Source organism: Chelonoidis abingdonii, chromosome 17, assembly GCF_003597395.2.
Source record: "Chelonoidis abingdonii isolate Lonesome George chromosome 17, CheloAbing_2.0, whole genome shotgun sequence".
Taxonomy (NCBI): Eukaryota; Metazoa; Chordata; order Testudines; family Testudinidae; genus Chelonoidis; species Chelonoidis abingdonii.
The window spans coordinates 37,122,225-37,147,693 of NC_133785.1; the positions used below are offsets into that span (position 1 = coordinate 37,122,225).

Sequence of the window (25,469 nt, forward strand, 5' to 3'; positions counted from 1 at the left end):
TTAACCCTGTGACAGGCTGCACCGGGAGGAGAGTCAGGGCTGATATGGGCTAATGGCAGATGAAGCCCCGCTAGGGGAAATGCTGGGATAGGCAGAAAGAGAGGACGTTAGTGTTAAGAGGAGGTGGCAGGAAGGAATTCTGCTGCCACTCCCTAGAGAAGAAGGGGAATTGGCAAGAGACAAGGAGGGAAATAAGTCCTGGAATTGCGTCTTGGACTGTAGACTCTGGCAAGAACCAAAGGGAGTGAAGTCACCCCAGGGAGCAGAGGAAGCTCCGGTGGTGACCCGGGGTAGGGCAGAAAATAACGAAAAGTAGGAAAAAGCTCAGGGAAAGAGCAACAGGGTCTGGGATTGCTAATCGTAGGGTCCCTGGGCTGGAAGCTGGGGTAGCGAGAGGGTCCAGGTTCCCTTACCGTCTCCTGGGAGAGTGGCCCAGTCTGGGCAGTGGAGCAGAAGACTGCCTGAGACACTTTGTCCAGAAGAACTTTGCGTCCCCAAAAGAGGAAAACTGTAATGACCTGGCTGAAGAGCCCAGCCATGAAGGGGGGACAAATCAAGTCAGAGAGAGGGATACAGCCCAGGGGGCGTGCAACCAAAGGAGAGCGCATCTGACTGGTCGAGAGCTAATCCCCTGGTGCGCCACAAGGAGGCGACCCAGCGGTGCGTAGTTACACTTCCACAGAAAATAAGACAGTTCTTCCCATAATGCTGTAGCCTCTGCTTAGAGCAAAGGGCTTGGGGCTAGATCTGCTGGTCTGGCTAAGCTCTGTTCAGTGCAGGCCATGGGGAGGGGGTAGCCAGAGATGACATTACACCACCTTTCTCCCACCGCTTCCAATCCAGTTTGGACCCTGATGCAACTTAGAGCAGCCTCAGGACAGAGCAAGGCCAAAGATCTGACCCCAAGGGTTGCCATCAGACCCAGTTCTCTCACATGGTAATGCCTTTGGGCTATCCCAGAACTGAACTTTTTTAAAATGAGCATGTGTGAAATATAATGTTCCTGACTTTCCACCCACTCATGCTTATCATCATCTACACCTGGGCAAAACCACTGTAAACCCTATCTCTACCACTGGTAACGTTCTACATCCAGTTTGTATAGGTGTCAATGACTATGGAAGGGTGAAGGTAGTGGAGCCCCACTCTACTACTGAGGCGCACATTTGGGGTTTTAAAGGTCCCCTAAAGTAAATTTTGCTTTGGTGAAGTCACCCACAGGGAGTCACATGATTTTGCACAAGACACTTTTCTACAAAGATAAAGGTGTGAAAGATACATGAGTCACCCACTGAGCAGTTACCATTTGGACCAATCACTTTTGCAAAGTTCTGGATTCTGTTGTTCTCAGCATACACTGTCTGAGTTGTCATTTGTCTCCTGTTGAAGTAGGAGAGCCAGTTCAGCTGTCTAGCAGTAGCACAATGTACTACCGTGCACAACTCTGTGTGTGAGACTACAGCTGAGTCCTTCACATCTGGGTTGGTGGATCTGAGAAGCAATATGGAGCCAGCATGCCCCGTCACAGTGAGCAGGGAAAAAGCCATGTTGTTCCTCAGCAAACCCCTCTTAGGGGACTGAGAAGGAACACTTGAGAGACTCACAAGAATCTGTACCTAGAGGAACTGTACAGGGCCTTGAGGGTGGGGTAATGAAGCAAGTTTGAGGGGAAACCCTTGAAGCTCAGGGGACCGCAGACGGCCAGAAGTGGCATCATTCTTGTGCCCTTCTCAATGTGAACATTTCCAGTATTCTCTTGTACAATAAGATGAATGGGGAGGATGAGCCATGTCAGATCAAATCATCAAATACTGTATCCTGCCTCTGACAATACCATGTGCCTAATGTTTCAGAAGATAGTGAGAACCTCCTATAATGCACCTGGCCAATAGGGTATATGGTGGTGGGGTGCAAAATCTTTCCTTACCCCTATAATAATCAATTGATGGCCTGAAGCATGACGTTTTGCAGCCCCTATCTTAGTATTCTTCACTATAAATGTTCTTATATAATTGGTCTTAAAGGACCTTGTCTTTAGAATTTAGGTCTGTGCATCTGAGTTGTGTGCACATTTGCACTCCTAGTTTGCATACTCCAGGTGCAAGGCTCCAATTCATATGCTACATGGCTAGATAGGTGTGGCATGAAAGGACAACTTGTGGATTGTTGTAGACTCATGTAGCAAAGTAATGTGCATGCAAAGTAAGTTCTCAGTTGTGTGCAGACTTGATTACTAAAATACAGGTTTGGGAGTTATCCAGGGCTGCAGATGTACGTTCCCTCCTAAGGGAAAAATGAAATGTAGCTTCCATGAACTGTTGTGACAGCCTTAAAAGTAGAATTTGACCATCTCTTCTCTCTCCATACACTCGCTGATATTGATCCTGATCCAATTTACATTCTTATATGGGGTCAGATCCTCAGCTGGTGTAAATCAGCATAGCTCCGTTGACTTGAGCAGAAGGACCTGGCTCAGTGAGTGGAGAATGGACACGAGTGTATGGCCAATCAGAGAAAAGTACCAAACTATTTGAGAAGGGGCTTCTGTTTCGCAGCAAATTCATGTGTCGGGTTAACAACGAAACCCATGGCCAGACGTGAGTACGTTCCTCTTTTGTGCCCCGGTGCGTGGCCTCCTTATTTTGTGCTGCTTTGATGCTGGGTTTCACGGAGGCAGCCTCCTGCTGCAGAATCCGTTACCTTCGGAACACCTTGAATTCAAAGGCTTGCTCGACAGCCTCCTTTCAACGTTTCAAAACAAGTTCATGTGCCAGACAAAAAGAAGGGGCAGCCTGTGTTCAGCGCTTTCCAGACACTGGTATGTCACAGTTCTAAATAGATTTGAATTGCTTGGATTGGTTCTGGTTGGAAAGCAAGGACTGAAATCGGGGTCATAGGTGAGAGTTACTATGGTAATTGAGTAGTATCACCGGTAGTTTTGCTCTCATGAGCATTAAAGCACATAATAAAAGACACACAAGAGTGGTTAAAGCAAGCAGGTAGGATTACTATGTTCTTTTGTCAGAAGTATAGAATGTCTTGTAGTCAGTTTTAAAGACTTCTCAACCCCCAAATCCCCCCCCAGCAGTCACCTGCTGAGTAATTTTGTATGCTTAATCTCTAGCCCTTAACTACAAGCTTTCTGCTAATTTGAGGCAAATGGGTAGTTTTGACACGAAATAGGCCAGTAAAGAATCCCTGACCTAGAAAAACTCCATTCCGAGGCACTGAGAGCAGAAAATATTCTTTCAGCATCCTTGTAAGATGTTTTGAATGACACAAAATAGCTTTGACTAAACCCTGCTGCAGCCTCCGATTAATGGTTTGCAAAAACTTGCCGCACATCCCCGCTGCAACTTCCCCCATAAAACTTGTCACTTCAGATTGCCATCAGCCACCACAACAATAATCATTTCATGCCTATTGCTAATTGCAAGCACAGCTGAGGCTCAGCAGGGTGCTCTTGCACAGTCCCAGGCTTTTATAGCAGCCTCAATCTGTTGTATGGCACTTGTTCACACACAAAAAACTACCCGCAAAGGCAGAAAGAGGCAGAGTCACCGGTTTCTTGTAATCCCTCTGCTACCCTGCTGACAACCCAGCCCCATAAGCATTCCTGGTTTTGTCCTCCCCTTTACAAAAGCTGAAGTGACCTTAAGCTACTAGTATGTGAGCTTCTGAATGAAGAATACAACTCCTTCAGGTGCATTAGAAAGCAGTGCTGCATCTGGCTTATGAGATTCTGTTTGCAGCACCCCTGGGGTGAACTGTGGCTTCCTGTAACATGTAAAATATGAGTGTGAACTCCAGGTTCATGGCAAGGAACAGGAGGTCATGCTTCCATTCAGACCTCACTAAAGAGAATGGGAGTTTGCAGATGTTCTTGTGTATGTGTAATGACACCACCTCCCCAAAAGCACAGGAACCCAGCACAGTTTTTGATAAAACGTGCCACAGTCTGTGTGCTACTTGCAGATTTATTCATATCAATTTTTGCCATTTATATATTCAGAGACAAGCCTGCTATTTCAACAGCTCCATAGCGCAGACTCCAAACTCTCCTCTTCCAGGCATTCAACCTATTGCTCAGGCTGGCTGGGAGGTTGTCACGGTAACGGTCAAAGCCTGCCAGAGGTCATGCTTCAGCACCCTCTATTGGGTCTGTTCAGGAGATTCAGAATCTGCCTCTTCTGCCCCAGCAAGAGTAGCAGTCAGGTCGGCTGTGAAAGAAAGGAGACTGGATCATGGCAGACTGCAAGAGCAACTGGAATCCTTAGGAGGCTACCTAAAGATGCCAACTGAAATCCTTGCTGGGAAAAGAACTTAGTTTTTAATTCATGCCTGGCTGGGGTAAAACTGCCATTGAAATTGGCAAGGTCTGAGCAGAAACAAAGTCGGGACTCCAGGATCTGACTCAGTAGGAGTTTTGCTTGAGCAGGCAACTTACAAAAGGGAAGCGCCCCATTGAGGGATAGTATTCTTGGCCTGCTTGGGCAAGGAAAAGCTTGGATCCCCAGTGTCAAAGTATCGGATGGGTTGTTTACGGCAAAGCCAAATATTACCAATATATTCATAGCAGTGAGACACCAAGAGTTCTATGTTGCAATTAGGCTGCCTTACGTTAGGAACTAAATGTTGCATAACTGATGGCTTAGCCTTGGTAAACAGATAATTTAATGCATTTTAGAATATGGATGGGTGTCAGGAGCATAATTGTTCCGTGTAGAAGTCATTTCAATACACAAATAAAAGCATTGCTTGAACAGTGTTATCCAGGTTCTGCTGAGTTGTCTCCCACCTATGGGTTCTGTGAGCATAAACGCATAATAATGAACATAATTTGTTATGATTTTGTATGAAATGCTCTGAGAAAAGATTGCTATAATTTTTGAAGGATTTTTATTAAGTACAACAGCTGAACAGGCAGAAGAAACTATTTAGTTCATATCGCAACAGGACTTTGTCTCTTGTGTCTAAGATCCCATTTCTGTGTGGGAGAGCAAGATTACTTGTAAAAATATATATATATAATCATGTGGAAATGTGAACATCTTTGTGTTAGCCATGAAATCAGAAGTCGTCTTCCTTCTAATAACATATCGTCTCTAGTGATTGTTTCAGTATCTATTTCACTCATAGCTTACTCTATTTTTATGCATATGCAAAGCTTAGATGCAGCAGTTGAAGAATGCCATATTAAATCTAAAAAAATTGATAGATGTGATTTTTTTAAAATCAGGATAAATGTATTAACAGATATCCCTTGAATTGTACCTCATCTATAACTTACAGTATTGAAATTTTTGTGAAGTTGATTGCTTAGCCTTGGGGAACAGATCATTTTAATACATTGAAGAAATACACATGTATGCCTTATGTTTTAAAGATATGCATGGTTGATGTTTTATTAGCAAATGCTTTCCTATCCATAGGAGGAAAGGGGGACACATTTGGATCCTAGTCAGAATCCAGTTTGAACCTCCCCAGTGTCCTGGGTGTTTGAATGCATTGTCTTTAGTAGATAATTTAGCTTCATTTGTTTTATGTTTCCAAAGACTCACATGAAATGCTGATGGAAAGAAGGGGATCAAATGTAGGTTAGCAAACTCAACAGCAAAACTGCCAACGCTGTTAGAAGAGTGTTGGAAGTCACTGGTATTTTATGGTGATGATATTGCATGGACTGTAATGATAATTGCTTTGGGGAGTAAATAACTGATAAGTGGTTTTGTTTTTTAAAGATTGAATAAGCCGTGAATTCACCTTCAGGGGCTGCCATCTTGGTTGGTCCAGCTCTTTGTTTCAGTTGATACTGTGGAAGTTCTGTCCTCTCAAGGCTGAGGTGGTTGTTTTTATTGAATAGTTGACACACAAAGGCTTGCATGCCACATTACTGACAAATATAAAGACTGATCCCTGCCCCCAAGAGACTCACCACTCATTTAGAATAAACAAAGGAAGGTGGATTGTGTATGGAAAGGATGAGATACAGTGGTGGAAGATCATAAGATGTTCTTATGGCTGCATGCTCATCTGCTCTCTGGATGTTGTTTTTAATACTTTAGTGAAACTTAGGAATAGTCTCCAAACAGGGTGGAGATGGAAGCCTAACTCAAAGGAATGAGCCTTTAAGGAGGCATTTAAAGGAGGGGAGTGATATTTTCTGGCGCACAGGCTCAGAGGTGGATGGTGGCAGCCAGAGGTCATGGCTCACTTGAACCAAAGGCATGAGCCATTTGAAGAAATGAAACCATCTTCTTTCGAGTTTCTCTACAGTTTCATATTTTGGGGCATAGTGTTGCTATAACTGTTGAGCAGATAATATCAGAGAAACAACATTAGCATAGATTCATCAGATGAGGCCCTCACCCCTCTCTGGCCAATGAATGCCTGACAAAAGGGCTGGAGTGGCATAAAGCAGACCTGGTTGTGCAGGGGGAAAATTACTCTGCTGCAAGCGCTGTGGAATGGCCATAAAGTTGCCTTCTGAGGACCCCTTCCAAGCCCTGGCCTAGGACATATGCAGGGAATGGGGCAGGAGGTGTGTGCTGGTGCCTGCCAGCACAGCAGTACATAATTCAGCCAGGGAGATCCCAGAGTTGTTTGAAGCAGCCCTTGGCGTAGCCCAGGATTACAGGGGCACAAAGGTGGCTTCGTGCTCCGTAGTCTCTATTCCCTCAGGCTGTGCGACCCGTGCTGCGCTTCTTAGAGAATCAGAAGCTCACCCATCAATTTTAAGGCCTGGGGCATCATTGTGATCATCCAGTCTGATCTGTGTAGCCCAGGCCAGAGGATTTCCCCTAGGGATTCCCCATCAAGCCCATAAATTCTGACTAAGCTACAGCACAGTGTCTGAAAAAAGACATCCAATCTGATGTAGACTCCAATTCACAAAGACTCCTCCACACCCCTAGGTAAGTTGCTTCAATGGTTAATTACCCTCCCTGTAAAAAAATGTATCTTATTTCCACTCAGAATTGGTCTAGCTTCAGCTCCCACTTGTTGGATTTTGGTAGCTCTTTCTCCGCTAGCTTAAAGCGCCCTCCACTCTCAGTAATTTCCTCCCCAGGTGGCGTACAGTATAGTCACCAAGTGAAAAATGACTCCCCTGCCTTTTCACTGGCTGATCTTCTGTTCCTTTATCCCCGCCCTCTGTGAACAAGTTTGTAAAGCTAAGCACAGAGGGTCTCTGTGTTCTGGAGCAGTTCTTTGTCAGGAGATGTTAGCCTTGGATTGCGGCTCTCTCCCATGGAAGTGTGCAGTGGAGGGGATGGGAGCCTTGTGTGGGTAGAACAGAGAGTGCTGCACCCCAGTAGATGCCCATGGATGCCCCTCTGTCTGGCTATACAATGGAATTTGGGGAGGAAGTGGCGCTGTGGACAGCTGCACCCTGCCTGTGATGTCATTCCCAGCTGATTGCTGGGATAGTCGCTTACCCTGCCAGCAGATAACGCTGCTTGAAGTAGGCTCACCTGAGAGAACCCCACTATTAAATCTTCCTCCCCTGAGGAGGACAGGAGCCATAAAGTCCTTCACCCTGCCTGGTCCACTGCCCTTTCTTCAGGGTAGGGATGCCCAGAGTCACCCCTGTGATTGCAGGACTTTATCCACACCCACTCTACATGGTGAAACGGAGATTCTGGGAAACGTGGGCCCTGCCTCTGGCCCATGCTCCAACCCTGGAGCCCCAGGCAGTGAAGCCACTGTCCACTCCATCCTCAGCTTTGCACTTCGGTCTTCTCCCAGCCTTCCTCCTACCCTGGCTCACCTGCTTTCCCAGCCCCTCCGCTGGCTCATTTCCCCGTCCCCTTTCAGCTGGAAACCCCACTGAGACCACAATCCCCTTCACACTGGGGAGCCCAACCAGCAAACTGCAGTTCCCTCTGTGTTTCAGTCCCCACTGAAAGGCAGGGACCTGCCTCTTATTTCCTGCTTCCCCTTCCCAGCAGGCCTTGCTCTCAGTCTATAGTGAAAGCAGCAAAGAGTCCTGTGGCACCTTATAAACTAACAGACATACTGGATGTGTATCCGACAAAGTGAGTATTCACCCACGAAAGCTCATGTTCCAATGTGTCTGTTAGTCTATAAGGTGCAACAAGACTCTTTGCTGCTTTTACAGATCCAGACTAACACGGCTACTCCTCTGATACTAGTCTATAATGAGTCACACGTTCGGAGGAAGCCTGGCACTTTGACCTGGAAACTTGGGGCCAATTCTTTTCATCAAGGAAATCCCTTTCTAACGGAAAGGAGGTTTGACTCCCTATCTGCTCACAGAGGGCCTTTGAAATCAGTCAACAGACTCCCCAGAAGGGCTAGTCCCAGTGTTTTACAGTCCGTAGCACTAACCAGCTATGCTGTGGCTCACCCATTTGTTCTCTCAGCGATAGTAAAGGAACAAATTAAAACAAAGCCAGGGCCATAGGCAAGGCAGCGCCCTCGCACCACCTTTAGCCTGGTCTGCTGGGTCCAAATGGACTCCCTGGGGTGAATCTGACGCTCATGTGCTGCTTTTGGTGTATTTTGTGAGGTAGCCTGCAGACGGGAATATACAAGGAATGTGGGAAGGGATTCCAGCCATAGATAGCCCCTGGCAAGTAACCTTACTACTAATCTCTCACAGCTTCTAGGCACTAAGTAAACGTGCAGGAAAACTCCAATTCCTTCCACAGAAAACAGTCAATACAAACATTTAACATGCAGCAGGTTGGCTTGCTACATGCTTTTTCAAACAGAAGAGGCTAAATGTCTCATGAAAAGCAGCTGTAGTCCAAGCCGATCCTGGAGTTGAGGTATGCTAGACAGTAGAGGGAGTGTGTACGGGTAGAGAGTGAAAGTGGGGAGAGGTTCCTCTCTTTGCTACTTCAGTGAGATCATAGGACCCCTCAAACTAGCTAAAGGGGGTAAATTTGGGGCTACCAGAAGCCTTTCATTTACTCAGCCAAATGAATGTTATATTCAGGGTTCCCAACACGCAGAGGTTAATGTTTCCCAGATCACTAGACGGTAATTAAGTGCAGTATAATGAACAGAGTACACCGGGATTTGAACTACCTGGTTCTCTCTGGGTTTAATTGGCTGAATGAGGCTGTTACTTTGTGAGCGTGCTGCTGAGCCGTGTCTCTGAACCTGGTGGGAAGATGTTTTAATTATAAAAAGTTAAAAACAAAAAACTTGCATTCTTTCAAGTACATCTTCACTAAGTTCTGCTCAGCCCTCATTGTGGATTGCTGCTAACTGGCATGTTAATTACAGGTCAGCCTGACAGGAGTCTTAAACCTCACCTCTGCTGTGATGCCTACAAAACACTTGACCCTGGTTGGGCTGAAGGGTTACAGGGAACAAAACAAATCGAATGGGTTAAACCAGAGGATGCAAGTTAAGTTGGGATGCAGAAACCAAATTATAAATATGGAAAAGATGCCATGCGCCCAAAAGCCCCAGGGAGAATGGAAACATCCTACCGAACCAGAGCTGTAGCAAGGTTACAATTGACTTTGGACAGAAAACCTCCCCTTGCGTTGGGGAAAGGAGTGGATGCCATGCCAGGGTATAATGAACAGAGAGTGGTCTGACTACAGGACCTCTTGAGCCCTTTCTCAGCTACCTCAGAGATCCTATTGCTGATTTGGCAGCCAGGGACATTCTGTGGCTCCCTGGATTAGGAAATCAATGACTGGTCTGTACTGATCCTGCAAGGCAGGAGAGGACACCCAGATGCCATGGTGAAGGGTGCCCAGGAAAGAACCTCAATAAGTAGGTGAAGAGGAGCTAGATGAGGGAACTCGCCCCATCAACATGGGAATGTAGTGCAAGAGACCCATTTAAAGGCATATTTGGGGGCAACTATGGTCAGGGAAACCTTTGAACGCATGGTATCTCTGGCAGCCATCTTCACCAGGCACCAATAGGAGCTGGGTGGTAGGGGGGAGAAGCATGTGCATATATCCCTGAGAGAAACTACTTGAGGAAGTTTCACTTCCTGCTGTGCCCTGTTTCTTCCATGAAGAGACATCTCCCTGCAGAGGGAAAATTGATAGGACAGGCCATAGGTTTCCATTGCCTTAGCCATAAGGGGAAGGGGGTCCCATGGCTGGTAGCAGTCTGGAGTGAGCAGCCAGAATGAGGCACCTGGTTAGACTCCACACTTGCCACTAGCACCACCTGTGGCTATAACGTGACTCTGTTACCTGCTGTTTGGCTGAGGTGCAGATCTGCCAAACTCAACCCCAGCCAGATCCATTCATACTAAAGAAGGAATTTTGTTAGTGCTGAAATGTGCAAGTTATACTAACATGGGCCTGGCCCTGCACTTCTTTACACTAGTTTTACACCAGAGTAACTGCACTGAAATCAACAAAGGATCATTACTGTGAAGCGGGCAGGACAGAGGGGGGAATCAGTGCCCTGGTCCCTGGTCAATTTTCATTTTTCCCCATTGCAATTAACCTTTTGGGGGGCAGTTTTGTGATGATATCCAAAGAGGGCTAAAAAAGACACTTTCACTAATGGGGCCATAATCTAAGAACTAAACTGTCTCGTTCCGCTTTATAAGAGAAATAAAAATGTCAGCCCACGTTTGATGGAACATTGACAAGAGATGTGATTGTCTAACAGACACACTGTCTTGGGGAGGGGAAGGGTATGAACAGCATTTTTAACTAGCACTTGTTTAAATTTCCACTGGTCTCTGGTGCATGTATTGGCACATGTGAAAAGTAATAGATAGGAGTGATGTGTGCACGTACTGTGTGTGTGAGAGAAAGTTGATGTGCATATATCTCTGCACAAGTAACTTTTTAATTCCGTTTCAGTTGTCCTTTGGATAATACCAAGTGGGATGAAAATTGATGACATATTAAGATTTGATTTTCCCCCCTTTTTATCCAGCCATTTGGGAGTGTTACTCATATGTCTCTGAGATGGATGAATATAAGAGCACTCCTCTAACCTCAGAGCCCAGCAGAGCCTTCCTGCTCTGCAGGGGCAGCAGTCTGCCGTGACACAGCTGCGAGCATTTTTCACAGACAAGAAGCAAAAGTTCAGCCCCTTGAGGGGAGCTATAGTTTCCACATCTTAAAATTAGCTCTTTTTGCTAGGTGCTTTTACATCTTTAGTATTGTTGGGGTTGAGACTGGAGCAGATAGTGTAGCCAATGCTGTATGCTCTTATGACAATGTATCTAGCCCTGCAGTTACTGTGTACTAACATGATCGGATTGTATTAGAATCCCCTGATACATACAGTCTGCTCCTCTTAGGGAATCAGAGGCCTCCTACGGCTGATTGAGTTTTTAATTTCAAAGCAGGTAAGTGGCAAAGAAATCTCTGGGTTTGATGTGGTTAGTTGCAGGGTCATGGTGGAGCAGCTGTAAGAAAAGCACTGGGATAAAACTGACATCCTCGCTGGTAAATCAAATCATTGGCCAAGGTGATACTGCCCACCCTTCCTGTGGAAAAGCCAGCGGTGCTGTTGCTCTCCATTTGTTACCATCCATAGATGTTCCTTGTTGAGAAGGCTGTGGATGGATGAGTTGTGCTAAAAGTCTGTAGTCCTGGGGTGCATGTTTTATTTAATAATCCCTTTTTGGGGTGGGAGGCAGAGAATCTGATTATGAAAAAGAAATGCTCATTCATTGAAATTCTGCTTTAAAAAAAATTCCCGAGTAATTCTGTAGTAGTCATGTAACAGGTTGGCAAATAGAAAAGGTCAGTCCTGATTGTATATGCCTGTTCGCAGATTGTGTTTATTCATGATACTCATGGGATGTGTTTGCTGGAGAACTCTTGTCTCTTTTGCAGCAATGGTACACCAGCTCAATGAATGTCATTTGCACCTGGTTGACAGACCGCATGGACCTGCAGCTTCACATTTACCAACTGAAAACTCTTATTAGGATGGTAAAGGTAATAATTTTTATATGACTTTGCAAACATCTTAGCACTGGAAGCACTGGGTGTGGTAGGTTTTCTTAGAGGAAATGTATTCTGCAGCCAAGCGAGTAAATCATTAATTAGAACAGTTTATATTAGATGCATATGGGGATACTGCAAGTACAAAAATTAATCAATGGGAATTTGAGACAGATATAGATTAGAAAAATACTTCCCACAATAATTACATAGTTATTTACACTGCAAGGGGGGAAATATATTATTGACATTTAACTAATTGTACAATAAACATTCCAAAAATTGACTTTTTTATGTGCAAACATGTTGATCACACTAATTAATCCATTTTAACTTGGGGATCAATTAAAAAAATTCCAAGACTTGGCTGAAGGGAAATATTTACTCCTAAAAATATTTAAATATGTCTTGTGCTTATTGTCAGAATGAAAATCATGATTGTTCTCGTAGTTAATTGAAGTAGTTTCTTTTACAATGGGTATATACAATCAACTCTAAGGGATCACAAAGGTGAGATAACATACCCTGAAAGTAGCATTTTTTTTCTGTGCATGTGTGTGTGTCTTGGACTAATGATAATTATTTCAGCGTGAAATCACAGTGGTTTACGTGAAATAAGATCACAGAAGGGGGTAAATAGGTTTTTTGATCATTTTAGGTTCTATTTGATGCTTTTTGGCCTAGTGTTTTAAAATGTTTGTATTTTTCTGTATACCAAGAACAAATCAAAGTGTAACAAAATTTCAACTGAAATGTACTGTGTACTTTTCATAAATTGGAACAATAGGCATGAGCAAATAATCTCTATTCGTTCAATTAGCTGAGGAATTATTTTTCTGGATTTATGTTCTTTTAAAGCCAACATTGCTTTGGGTAGCTGCTAGAACCAGTTTGAGCATGTTCTGACCCACAAGTAACTTTTTAATCCAGTTACTGTTTTATAGTGTGTTATTAAATTAATGGTATTACTTCTGGAGTCTTATCTCACAGAGATTGATCAAGAAGGTTCCAAACCTAAATTCAGATAAAAAGAGGTTAATTTTAATGCTTAACTATCCAGGAAACCTTTATAACTTACCAATAGCTGCAGACTGTGGAAGGAGGGGAAGATATAAACAGATACACTTATGCACAGTGTGTTTGACATATATATTCAGTGTCTCTAATGTGCAGGACTGTACTTGTCAACAAGATTTGAATTCTGTAGATAGAGTATTTAAATTATCTTTATTTCACTGGAGTAGAGAGTTTTGGTGCCATGTAACCATGTCTTTATGTGACATGGAGTTTTTATTTTATGAGGGAAAATAACGATAGTATGTATTGCAGCAATACATTGCCAAGGGGAACTGGATACACCCCAATATACTTTGCAGCTTGTCATCATGAATACAGTGGGCACCTGATCCTGAAGTCCTTACTTAGGCAAAACTCCCATTGAAGTGGCCAAAAGTGGCCAGAGTCTCATTTACACAAAGGCCATTTTCTATTTCTCTGGCAGTATAAAGAGGGCACAAGTTACACCCATCACTGCATTGCCACTGCCATGTAAAATCCCCTTTGTGTCTGTGATGTCCGTGGAATATGTCCATGGACGTTAATGGCTTGCTGATGCAGGACCAGGCCCACTTTTTGATGACTCTTGAAATGAAGCATGAGAAATCTGTGTTGGGGAATTAAACTTGACTTTGTGCTGTTTATCTCTCCCTCCAAACACGTCACTTCCCTCCTAGAAAACCTATAGAGATTTCCGATTGCAAGGAGTGCTGGACTCCACCCTAAACAGCAAAACCTACGACACCGTGCGAAACCGGCTGACTGTAGAAGAAGCCACAGCGTCAGTTAGTGAAGGCGGAGGTCTTCAGGGAATCACAATGAAGGACAGTGATGAAGAAGATGAAGAGGATGATTAGATAATTCTGGTCTAGAGGCCCACGTGGTGGTGGCTTCTTCGCCAGTGCATGTACCTAGTCTGTTGTTCAGTTAGCCACATTAGGAATTTTTCTGTCAGCTCTAAATACCCATGAGAAGTTTACCAATACAATTGCCATTTAGCTGTGTGGTAATAAGATTAGCACCTCTGTTTGATTCATTGGTTTCCTAATTTCATATCTATGTTCATAAGCAATATGGAGCACCATTGTTTAATACTGTTAATGGAAAACTACATAGAATACATGCTAGGTGTGTCCCTGTTACAATTAAAGTTTAAACAATGCTTCATTAATGTACTGTATATACATTGATGCTAAATTGTTGTGAAGATGAGTGAATCAAGTACTTTCATTTCTTTGTTTCTCTTCTGTGGATGCCAACTGCTTAAAATTAATAAAAACAGCTTTGTTTTTAAAAGAAAAGTAAGGCTGTTACAAATGATTTTTTTTGTTCTCTGTTCATTTTTTTTTTAAATCCAGCTGTTTGAATCATTCTGCATCCCAGTTAATAAACTATACGCTTCTTCTTAAAGATACAATTAACTCCGTACAGGGTATGTACCAATGGATTAGTAATTCTGATTGCCACAACAGGCAAATCCTAGCATAGTGGATACATTCATGCCATGGTACAGTCCAAAGCAGTTGTTTTATGTCAACGTTTGCCCCTCTAAATGTTACATCTTGTTTGTTTCAAGTATCTGTGTATGTAAAAAGGCGACTTTACTTACAATCCTAGATTACAAAGAAGTGTTTATAATAATATAGGAACATTTATTCCAGTAGACTGTTACCATAACTTAAATTCCTTTGTTTCACAATGTTTTTTTATATATGTCGTGTGCATTGCATTTTGACCAGTAACTGCATGTCCCCGATTCCCCCCTCCAGAAGCTGTGTAAAATAGTGGATCCATTTTGCTTTGGCCTTTTACAAGCCGACAGTTGTAAACGTGTGGGAACTGTGGCTTTTCAATAAATGACTATTCAGATGTCCTGAGAATAAACTACGGCGTCTTCTTATGTCTGCCTTAGAAAAAAATGACAAGCTAAGATGTAAGAGTCCCTCCTCCCCCGTCCCCTTCCAGAATAAACAAGGGCTTGAGTGGGGTGGGGGGAGTTCCATGTGGGTATTTCTCCAGTTTATTAACTAGATTGTTTTTTACTTTACTCACAAAGATCAAGGTGAGGAAGGTGTTAATAAGGACAGGTTCCAGACCAGGAACATCTTCTCCACCTAACAAGAGTGGAAATTCACAAAGGTATTTAGGTGCCCAAGTCCCATTGATTTCAATTGGAGTTAGGGGCCGAAACACTTTTATGACTCTCACCCTAGGAGTTCCCAGCATTGCCTTGGCAGTTAGTCCTGCGTTTACCTACACACGCCACCGTGTGATCCATTGTACAGGGGCTGGCAGATGGTTTGTTCTTGGAAGTGGTTGCAAGTTGTTCCTATTGTGACACGGTAATTGGCCTTTCCTGACACTTACCAAGGCCCTCCTGTTGTATTTGAACCTTCCCTCACAGTGCTAAAAACATCTGGTAGGAATTAAAAGTGTATGTTGCACGATCAAACTCTTAATTGAAGTTAAAACATGATGCCCTGATGGAAAGCTCGTTAGACTCAAAGTTTAGTAGTGTTTCCCCGTAGGTCCCTCACACAGCCTAATCAGACTAGAAATGCTGTGATGGAGAAGGCTGAATGATGCCTAATACTTATGTTGTTGGCAATGTTATTCTAGCTGTGTAGGTCCGAGGCCATCAGAGAGACAAGGGGAGTGAGGAGCATCTTTTATTGACTGTCGGTTGGCAGAAGAGACACACTTTTGAGCTCCACAGAGCTCTTGACCTGAAGATGAAAGCTTGTCTCTCTCTCACCAACAGAGGCTGGTTCAATAAGAGAGATTTCCTCACCCAGCTTGTCTCACTTCCATTATTTTTGAAAGCAGATCTTCTCTACACACCTTGCTGCGGCATCCTTTCGGTGCTCCTTGGCTGGAGTCACCCCTGAAATCCCATGGTCCCAGCCATTAAAACCAGGCATTCAGCCTCTATGGATAGTTAAAGCAAAGGTGGGTGTAAAAATCCATGTGCAGGCTATACCTGAACTGAATGGGTCTTGCCATCCACTGTCAGGGGCACAGGGTTTTGACAAGCTCGGAGTTACAAGTGGAAATCAAAACAGGCTTATCAGACAGGTTAAGAGCTGGCACTCAAGGATGGGCTTTTAATAAATTCATCGGAGCCTTGGTTTCATGCTGCACGGTTTCCAATCACTTTCTAAGGGAGTCACGAAAGCAAGCTAACCCCCCCTCATGTCATGCCCACACACAGAACTGAGGAGGGGGTGCCCTGTCATAGCCAATGCTCAGGATGTAGGAGGTGTGTTTTCAGCCTTCCTCTAACCGATGTGGAACAGGGACTTACACCCAGGTTTTCTCTCTCTCCAGTAAGTGCCCTAACCACTTGGCTACTGTTTTTTTTTTAATCACTCTCTCCTATTAAAGCTGTTCCACCTTGTATTCAGTAGTAATTGGGCCCGTGACTGACCCTGTAACCTGGTGGGTAAGGCACTCACCTGGGAGGTGGGAGAGTCAGGTGTCAGTCTCTGTTCCAGTAAATGTCCAGTTACTGATACAAAGTGGAAAAGCTCCAGAGAGAGAGAGCCTCCCATGTGGTGGTGCCCACACTCCCCTCTGCCTGGGCATGTTCCCCGCATTCCAGCTCACCACGCTGGCCGCTGGGCTATTGGGATGCATGCTCAGCACGCTGGCCGCTGGGCTATTGGGATGCATGCTCTCTCAGGGCTGGGGCTTGGCCAGAGAGCAGCCTCTCGGTGGCAGTTTAGGGGACTTTGACCACTGGGAACTCAGCCTCCTACAGAGGCAGGCAACATCTGAACAGTGTTTTGTCAGTTGCACCTAAAAGTTGTTGCGAAGTGCCTACGTCCCTGTGTGAAACTCACCCTACAGGTCTTGACCAAGGTCACACCCAGAGCCAGGACCTGACCACAGCACTCCCAGGCCGGTGCCTTCACCACACGTCTCCCATATAGTCCTTCTCTGGCTGAAGTGGGCAGCCGCTGTCCCTGAGGAGCTTCTGCCAGTCAGGGTGCTCAGGCAAGACTCCACCTACAGAGGTGAGATTGCATCTGGCACAAGCAGCCAGGAAATGGCACAGCTAGTGCCCACACTGGCAAAACCCTTGTCCTTGTGTGACGTGAGACACCAGATGGGTCAGCAGCAGGGACTGACTCTGGGAGCTCTGGCTCTAAGAGCCCCGACTTATGTCGAAGGCTAGTGCTGACGCACAACGCTGTGGCTGGGGGCCAGGCACCGGAGGTGGACAGGGAGCCACAGTACATTAGAGTGGGTTACAGATGCCGAAGGAACCTCGGGCAAACAGGGTAAAATTCTCTAATTGTTTCTTTCCTTTTTTTAAAGAGGTGGAACCAGGTCTTTTTAAAGCCCAGAGAAATCCCAGCAGCTCCCTGCACATGAAGGGCTGAATTCCCATATACCAGAGATGCTGCTGTGGGGCTCGTTCCAACAAGGGAGGGGATTTTTCCTCCACTGGCTAGGGCACGGCCCCTTAAGCTTGTTGAGAACAGCTGAGAAAGCCAGACTTGGGCTTGGTCAGCCTCTAAAGAACATTTCAACCCAAAACGTAACCCACCCCTGCCACCTGACCCAGCTATGCCGCTTCCTACCATGTCAGTAGAGAAACCAACCTGGTTTCTGCTCCACCAGTGATTTACTCGGAGGGGGGAGGAGGAGGGAGAGTTGCGCATAAAAAAGAACTGAGCAAGGTGCCAGCTGCTGTTCCTGTTCAGAGCTGCCTAGCAGCTGTGGTCATGCCTACCCCAGCCCCTACCAAGCCACTGTGGCAGCTGTGTTGGGCAAAAGTGACTGTGTGTATCTGATGTGGAAAAATTGGAAAGAGTCCAGCGGAGGGCAGCAAAAATGGTTAGGGGGCTGGAGCACATGACTTATGAGGAGACGCTGGGGGAACTGGGATTGTTTAGTCTGCGGAAGAGAGGAGTGAGGGGGATTTGATAGCTGCTTTCTACTACCTGAAAGAGGGTTCCAAAGAGGATGGATCTAGACTGTTCTCAGTGGTACCAGATGACAGAACAAGGAGTAATGGTCTCAAGTTGCAGTGGGGGAGGTTTAGGTTGGCTATTAGGAAACACTATTTCACTAGGAGGGTGGTGAAGCACTGGAATGGGTTACCTAAGCAGGTGATGGAATCGCCTTCCTTAGAGGTTTTTAAGGCCCAGCTTGACAAAGCCCTGGCTGGGATGATCTAGTTGGGGATTGGACTAGATGACCTCCTGAGGTCCCTTCTAACCCTGATATTCTATGATTTCTCATTCCCTTTAATTATGCACAGCCTAGTTGGTGGGGTAAGGGCATGAACTGGGTGACTTGTTGATGATAACCTCCCAGAGCTCATTGCAAACAACCAGGACCAGAGACACTGGAAGTGCTGACTTGGGGCAGCTCCCTCAGACATACCATGTCAAAAATGGCCTGTTTCTACTTACTTACGGGGGAGGGATAGCTCAGTGGTTTGAGCATTGGCCACTTAACCCAGTGTTGTGAGTTCAGCCCTTGAGAGGGCCATTCAGGGATCTGGGGCAAAATCAGCACTTGGTCCTGCTAGTGAAGGCAGGGGGCTGGACTCAATGACTTTTCAGGGTCCCTTCCAGCTCTATGAGAGAGGTATACATTATTATAACTCCAGGTTTAAAGCCCTCCTGGGCATAAACTACACCTGGACTAGGACTCAAACACACACAGCCTCAGGTGGGAGCCTGTTACAATCAATCTTAGCACTGTGAACACTTGAAAGGGTTTGATATACCAGCAAACACACACACACAGTACAGAAGCTGCTTATACCAGGCATTCTTTGGGCAGTATAACTTATCTCAGTTCCCCAACCAGCGCAAACTATTCCAGCAAAGGGACTCTCTTTTTTGCCAGTATACCCATGTCTAGCACTCCTACCAGCATAGCTAACTGTGTCAGGGTGGAGGGGGGCAGGGGACAGGCGAGCATCACACCCTACCCTGACCAACATCTCTATGCCAGAAAATCTTTTAAGTGCAGACCGGGCCAAAGCCTCTCCCATCTTTATGGAAAGGCATCCAGCTAAACTAGGCTTGTTTGGCAGACTTAATGCACATGGCAGCATGGATACTGGAAACGGACTCCACCATTTGTCTGACAAGTCTCAGCAGCTACTCAGCCAATTTGTTTTACATTTCAGCAACGAGTAGTTTTGTTTCCTTCCTCGCTGTTATAATGCAGCTGCCCTGGCCCAGAGGCATCTTAAATGTTGCTGTTCTGGCGCTCAGTGAGGCAGAGTTGCGAGCTTTCCTAGTAAAAGAAAAAAAATCTGTCTTGAAGCATTAAAAAAATGCATGGATGAAGCAAAGGCTGTTGTCATTTATGCATTAAAAAAAAAAAAAAAGCAACGTGACATCTCTGGGCTAGTGTGAGCCACTTTGGGTTGGTTTTGTTTGTTTGTTTTTTTAAATAACCCAACATAGGGTTAAAGAATCAGCTACCAAAACAAAAAAATGTTCATGTAATGACCAAGCAAAAGTGACCCAAGGTAAAACACAGCCTTGGCAGCGATAGTTATTTCCCATTCACTGCAGCTGCTTTTCTGCCTCCTCACACTGACACATAGCAAGGCTGCAAAGCTCTGAGCCTTTCTGCTAGCACCATGACTCAGCAACTGTTGGTCAAGTGGCTGGACAGAGGCCAAATGCTGGACTGAGCCAGTGTCAAGCTGCCCAACTCGAAAAGTCCCTTTTAACCCTTCCCAAAAAGCAGCAAAGAGTCCTGTGGCACCTTATAGACTAACACACATATTGGAGCATGAGCTTTCATGGGTGAATACCCATTTCGTCGGATGCTTCCCAAAAAATAAACCTTCTTTGGGTTCAGAATGGGAGCCCTGGATGCTGCAGAAACTAGCTGCTGGCTAAGATGGCATCTAAAACGAGTGTATTTGTGCTTAGTTTATCAAGGCGAGCTCTAGCTATGTTTAAATAATAAACGATTGAATACAGTCCCTCAACCCAGTGCGTTTCAATGTACAGCCTTCATTTAAGCTTGTTTCGTTTCTTTAGCTAACCGTGCAGTGATTTCCACCCCCCCTTCTCAGCCCCCACCACCTTCATAGGAGAGGTGGATTTCATCTAAAATTGTAAATCTGGGTTTGTTGAACTATGCAAAGGGAGGGGAGGAAGCGCAGAGATTATATGCAATCTGCCAGTAGAGTTCTGTGCCATCATAAAAATGCCTTGCAGGTCAAAACAAAGAAAAACACTGTGCAACAAATTAGTCGCAGGCAGCAGCTAATATGGAGATCAAAAGATTAAAATTAATACATGCAACAACGAACTAGCCGGAATAATGGGAACACTTAAGAAGATTAAGTCAATGACTGAGCCAGAAGTATGAAAATCAGATTTTGATTATATTGTAAAATCTGAGAGATGACAAAAAAGCAACTGTAAACACGGCGTATTTCACTCTGCCCATCACAGACATATTGGCTCATTTCCTATGCGAGGAATACAGTTGTTGAAATAAACAAACATATTATGACTCAACTGTTCAATCTGAAAACAAACCAGGTGGTCAGAGCCTGACAAGATGGAGTTTTTGGAAGCACAGCCTTGCTGCGGAGCGTGCAGATGACAGCTGCGGTGAACAAGGCCCTAGCGCTCAAAGCGGCTGATAAGAGTGAGCCAGGCATGGCACTCGGCGATAGGAAAGAGTCATGGGGTTGGGCAGGCAGATAGGTTAATGGCTCAGAAGCTGGGCAATGATGAGGCTGTAACTACATCTCTAGACCAAACAGTGTTACCCATTGTATGAGCACGACTCAAGAACCTGGCCTGTGGCTTTCTGGGTGAATACAGGTCAGTGATTTAGCTGAGGCGACTGGTACAAGCTAAGGACAAGCAACAACCCTGTAAAAGTAATAACAATCAAGTGTAAAATAGCTGCGTTTGCCAGCACGGACGATGCCCCAAAAGGAAAAAATGGTGGAAACGTAGAAATCCAGGCAAGAATGCACCACTGATTGACATAAAGGCATTGGCACAATGGTACTAATAATGATCATTGCACGCCTTTTACAGGCTAATATTTTCTATGTGTTTTTTTTTTTCACTACCACTGTGACATCACCAGAGTCCCTCCACTGCGCTGTCCGCAGCCTTGCCCAGATTGGTTCCTGACTGATTACTGCTCATTTAGAATGCAGTAATGCAGAACAATCGTTCAAATTAGTCCTCGGCTTGTAAGGCAGCACCTTGTATTTGTCTCCCTGCAGTTCATGTGGAGGCTCGCTCACCATTCACCCTCCTTTGTCAGGGCCTCGGAAGTTCTTCAACAGGCTTGACTAACCTGTTTTATGTGAGTGAGTAAACAAGAGCTGTTATTTGCCAGTCTCCCTAGCACATCCATTTTTCCTCAATTTTAAACCTGCTCCATAACCAATTATCAACCGGCTCCATCCTCTGTGCAATGAAGGGCCCGTCTTCACTGCCTGTGCTAACTATGTTGGCCAGCTGTGAACCGCTCTCATTTGGAAAGAGCCAAACAATGTCAGCACCCCCTACACAACAGGCATTTTGCATTTCCACGTCTTTTGACCTCCTAGATCAGAGGTGGGCAAACTACGGCCCGAGGGCCACATCTGGCCCGAGGGACCCTCCTGCCCGGCGCCTGCACTCCTGGCCCAGGAGGCTACCCCAGCCCCTCCCTTGCTGTGCCCCCCAACAGCCTCAGCTTGCCATGGCGGTGCAATGCTCTGGGCGGCGGGGCTGTGAGCTCCTTGGGACAGAACAGTTGCAGAGCAGCTCTCATTCAGTCTCTGTGCTGCGTGGTGGCAGCAGCAGCTTGGCCTGGCTCGAGCCGAGCAGCATGGTTGTCGCACCGCCAGCCACCAGTGCTCCTGGCAGAGTGGTAAGGGAGCAGGGGGCATTGGATAGAGGGCAGGGGAGTTCAGGGTGGTGATCGGGGGGGCGGGGGTGTGGAAAGGGGTCAGGGTAGTCAGAGGGCAGGGAACGGGGTTGAATGGGGGGGCAGGGAGCCCGAGGGGCAGTCAGGAAGGAGTGCAGGTTGGATGGGGCAGCAGGAGGCAGTCAGGGGCAGAGGTTCCGGGGGCGGTCAGGGGTGAAGGGGAGGAGGTGGATGGAGCAGGGGTCCCGGGGGGGCCATTAGAGAATGGGGGGGTTGGATGAGGAGCAGGAGTCCTGGGGGGGGGGGGCACCTAGGGGGTGGGGCCACGACCCCCTACCCTAACCGGCCCGCCATACAATTTCTGAAACCCTATGCGACACTGAGGCCAAAAAGTTTGCCTGCCCCTGTCCTAGATGCTGGTAAAACTCAGCTGGCAGCCTCATCAACCTGTGCTTTGTTCGTGGAACTGCCGTTCTGATTATAATTATTTATATATTCATAGTGGCTATATCAGAGTAGCACTTAGCACTCCTGGTCTGATATCGGGCCTGACTTGTGCTAGGTGGTGTACAAATACATTGGGACATTTCATGCCCCCCCCCCGAACTTACAATCTCAATAACGTATTCATTAGTCCCTAGCCAATGGGGAGCTGGGCGTGATTAAGTGATCTGCACAAGGTCAGACAGGGAAGCTGTGGCAGAACCCAGCCATCCTAAGACCTAGGCCATGGCTTTAAATAAGGACTGTTTCCTTCACATTCCTAGATACCAAGGTTAGATGGAACCATTGTGCTCATCTGGGCTGACCTCCTACCCCAGGCCAGAGCACTTTATAATGTACATTACACTAGCACCCAGAAGCCCTGTTATGCTAGGTGCTGTCCAAGCACATACTGGCCACCCTTGTCCAAAAGCACGTTCACTCACCAAATGCCCGACACCAAACAGGGGAGCCCACGGAAACGATACTCTAGGCTGTGTCTCATGCTCAACTCATGCACACATTTGTTATTCACTGAGGCAGTTGCCGCCTGCAGCCCACCACGTGCCACTCCCCTATATGCTCAGTCATTGGGGCTTTGATCCACTAAGGCTCCAAGCCTCAAAGGAACTTCGGCACCTAACTACCGTGGAGGAGCTGGGCCTAAGGCCTGGCCCACAGAGTGGGCTGGAGTCAAAAATTAAAACATGCATTGCCTTTGGCTGCCGCCACCAGCCGTGGGAGGCCGTACCATGCACGCCGAGTGAGGGCATCAGAATCGGACTCCAGCCACCCTTCCCAGAGGGATCCTTCCTTGTTGGTCTCATTGGGTCTGCTCAGCTGAGCAAGGCTTAATCATGTGACCATGCTTTGCCGAATCAGGGCCTTACTGTCAGCAGCATCACCGGGTCCAGGCAGGAGTCCTGTGCACACGCCCACCTCATGTCATCGCCAGCTTGCTCTGCAGCCCCACGTGCCTGGGTGAGCATTTGTCCTTGGCCCTGCCACCATGTCTTGGCCTGCGCCTTGCACGCCTGGTGGCGGGGCCACCTCTTTGCCACTTACAGCTGGGGGCTGTTTGGAGATTTTCACCCTCTTCTCACGTTTGTCTTCATTTCACTTTTCTGGTTTCAGCCTGGTTTGGCTTGTCTCTTGCTCCCCCACTGGCTTCCTTCTTCTTCTGCCCATCCACCCACATGCTGCCTGACCTGCTTGCCACGCGTCACGTCCACTAGCCTTATGGCTCATTGCCTCATGTCTTAGCCTGGCTACCCAGCTGCTAGGGTTGCCATTTTTGGTAGGCCATATTCCTGGAGATTTAATCACATGCCATAATCTCTAATTAAAGATTAATCTCTAAAGCCTGGAGATGTGAAGCCAATCCTGGAGGTTGGCAACCCTAGTCACGGCGCCACTCAGGTTTGGCCTGGAACCCCTCTGTTATTATGGGGGCCAGTGGGGAGGGGGGAATACCAAATTTGCATGCAACCTGAGTGGCACTGTGACACAAACACACACAGACATACAAACACTCTCTCTCTCAAATTTAGCCCAGCCCTGCTCCTTCATGGGCCCTTCCTGCAGTGGTCATTTTATGGATGAGTATTGGGCCCTGATGTTCAGCTTTTTACTCCAGGGCCCCAAAAAAACCTCTGCATGTGCCTGCCTGCAGGAGCCCAAATAACGCAACACCTATACCTGCTCTTCTCTGGCATCCTTGAGCCAGGCTGCTGCACAGCTTCCTGACCAAGTACCTGAGCAATGCCATGGGCACTGCACAGACACATCGGCTCACTGCCATAAAGGTGCTGCTTTGACTGCATTTTTCAAACATGGGTTTTTTTTGTGGTTTTTTTTTTTTTTTTTCAGATGATCCGAGGAATGGCAAACCTATCTTATGAAAGGAGACTCAAAGAGCTTGGCTTGTTTAGCCTAACCAAAAGAAGGCTGAAGGGAGATATGATTGCTCTCTATAACTATATCAGAGGGATAAATACCAGGGAGGGAGAGGAATTATTTAAGCTTAGTACCAATGTGGACACAAGAACAAATGGGTATAAACTGGACACTAGAAAGTTTAGACTTGAAATTAGACGTAGGTTTCTAACCATCAGAGGAGTGAAGGTCTGGAACAGCCTTCCAAGGGGAGCAGTGGGGGCAAAAGACATATCTGGCTTTAAGACTAAGCTTGGTAAGTTTATGGAAGGAATGGTATGATGGGATAGCCTAATTTTGGCAATTAATTTGGCAATCGATCTTTATCAGCAAGTAAGTATGCCCCATGGTCTGTGATGGGATGTTAGATGGGATGGGATCTGAGTTACTACAGAGAATTCTTTCCTGCGTGCGGGCTGGTGAGTCTTGCCCACATGCTCAGGGTTTAACTGATCGCCATATCTGGGGTCAGGAAGGAATTTTCCTCCAGGGCAGATTGGCAGAGGCCCTGGAGGTTTTTTCGCCTTACTCTGTAGCATGGGGCACCGGTCACTTGCTGGAGGATTCTCTGCAGCTTGAGGTCGTCAAACCACAATTTGAGGACTTCACTAACTCAGACATAGGTTAGGGGTTTGTTATAGAAGTGGATGGGTGAGTGTCATAAACAGATAATGATTAATGCCTCTTTTACCTGTAAAGGGTTAAGAAGTTCACCTAGCCTAGCTGACACCTGACCAGAGGAACCAATGGGGGAACAGGATGTTTCAAAAGGAAGGAGGGTTTTTTTCCTTTGTTAGTTTTCGGTTTCAGCCGGAGTGAAAAAGATCAAGGAACCAGCCTCTTATCAGAGTAGTAAATTTTAGAAAGGAATAAATAGGTTTATGTTTATTTCTTTGTAACCTGTCTTGTGCAATTAGAGGTAGAATCAAATTGGGTATTTGGTTATTTTCATTGGTGTACTAAGTTTTTGCCCAGGGGAACATCCTCTGTGTTTTGAATCTGTTGGCTGTGAGAATAGCTGATATGCTACTCTCTCCCAGAGGGTTTTCTTTTACCTTTCTTTTCTTTAATTAAAAGCCTTTTTTCTTAATATCTGATTGATTTTTCCTTGTTTTTAGATCCAAGTGGGTTGGATCTGGATCTAGCAGGAGTTGGTGGGAGAAAGGAAGGGGGATGGTTAATTTCTCCTTGTTTTAAGATCCAAAGGGTTTGGAT

At 46.0% G+C, this 25,469-nt stretch overlaps 2 protein-coding genes across 23 annotated transcripts in view; one reads left to right on the forward strand and one right to left on the reverse strand.

Annotated features, from left to right (window-relative positions):
• Nucleotides 1–14,852, forward strand: part of CADPS (calcium dependent secretion activator) — a 377,508-nt gene extending 362,656 nt beyond the window's left edge. For all 10 annotated transcript variants that reach the window (XM_075073179.1, XM_032781853.2, XM_032781855.2 and 7 more), the window contains 2 exons: nt 11,802–11,906; nt 13,646–14,852. In XM_075073179.1, coding sequence (XP_074929280.1) covers nt 11,802–11,906; nt 13,646–13,825 — 285 coding nt within the window. In that variant the 3' untranslated portion in view covers nt 13,826–14,852. The remainder of the gene's footprint in view (nt 1–11,801; nt 11,907–13,645) is intronic.
• The window catches only part of CEP15 (centrosomal protein 15), an 80,554-nt gene that overhangs the window by 4,713 nt on the left and 50,372 nt on the right, over nt 1–25,469 (reverse strand). For 2 of the 13 annotated variants that reach the window (XM_032781859.2, XM_075073181.1), the window contains exons 7-8: nt 9,055–9,129; nt 3,964–4,220 (exon numbers count right to left, since the gene is read on the reverse strand). The exons of 3 other annotated variants lie outside the window; for them this stretch is intronic. In XM_032781859.2, the coding sequence (XP_032637750.1) occupies nt 4,175–4,220; nt 9,055–9,129 (121 nt within the window). In that variant the 3' untranslated portion in view covers nt 3,964–4,174. Of the gene's footprint in view, nt 1–3,963; nt 4,221–5,952; nt 9,130–14,942; nt 16,977–25,469 lie in introns of those variants that run through there. 8 more of the 13 variants (XM_032781867.2, XM_032781861.2, XM_032781865.2 and 5 more) reach the window with 6 other exon arrangements.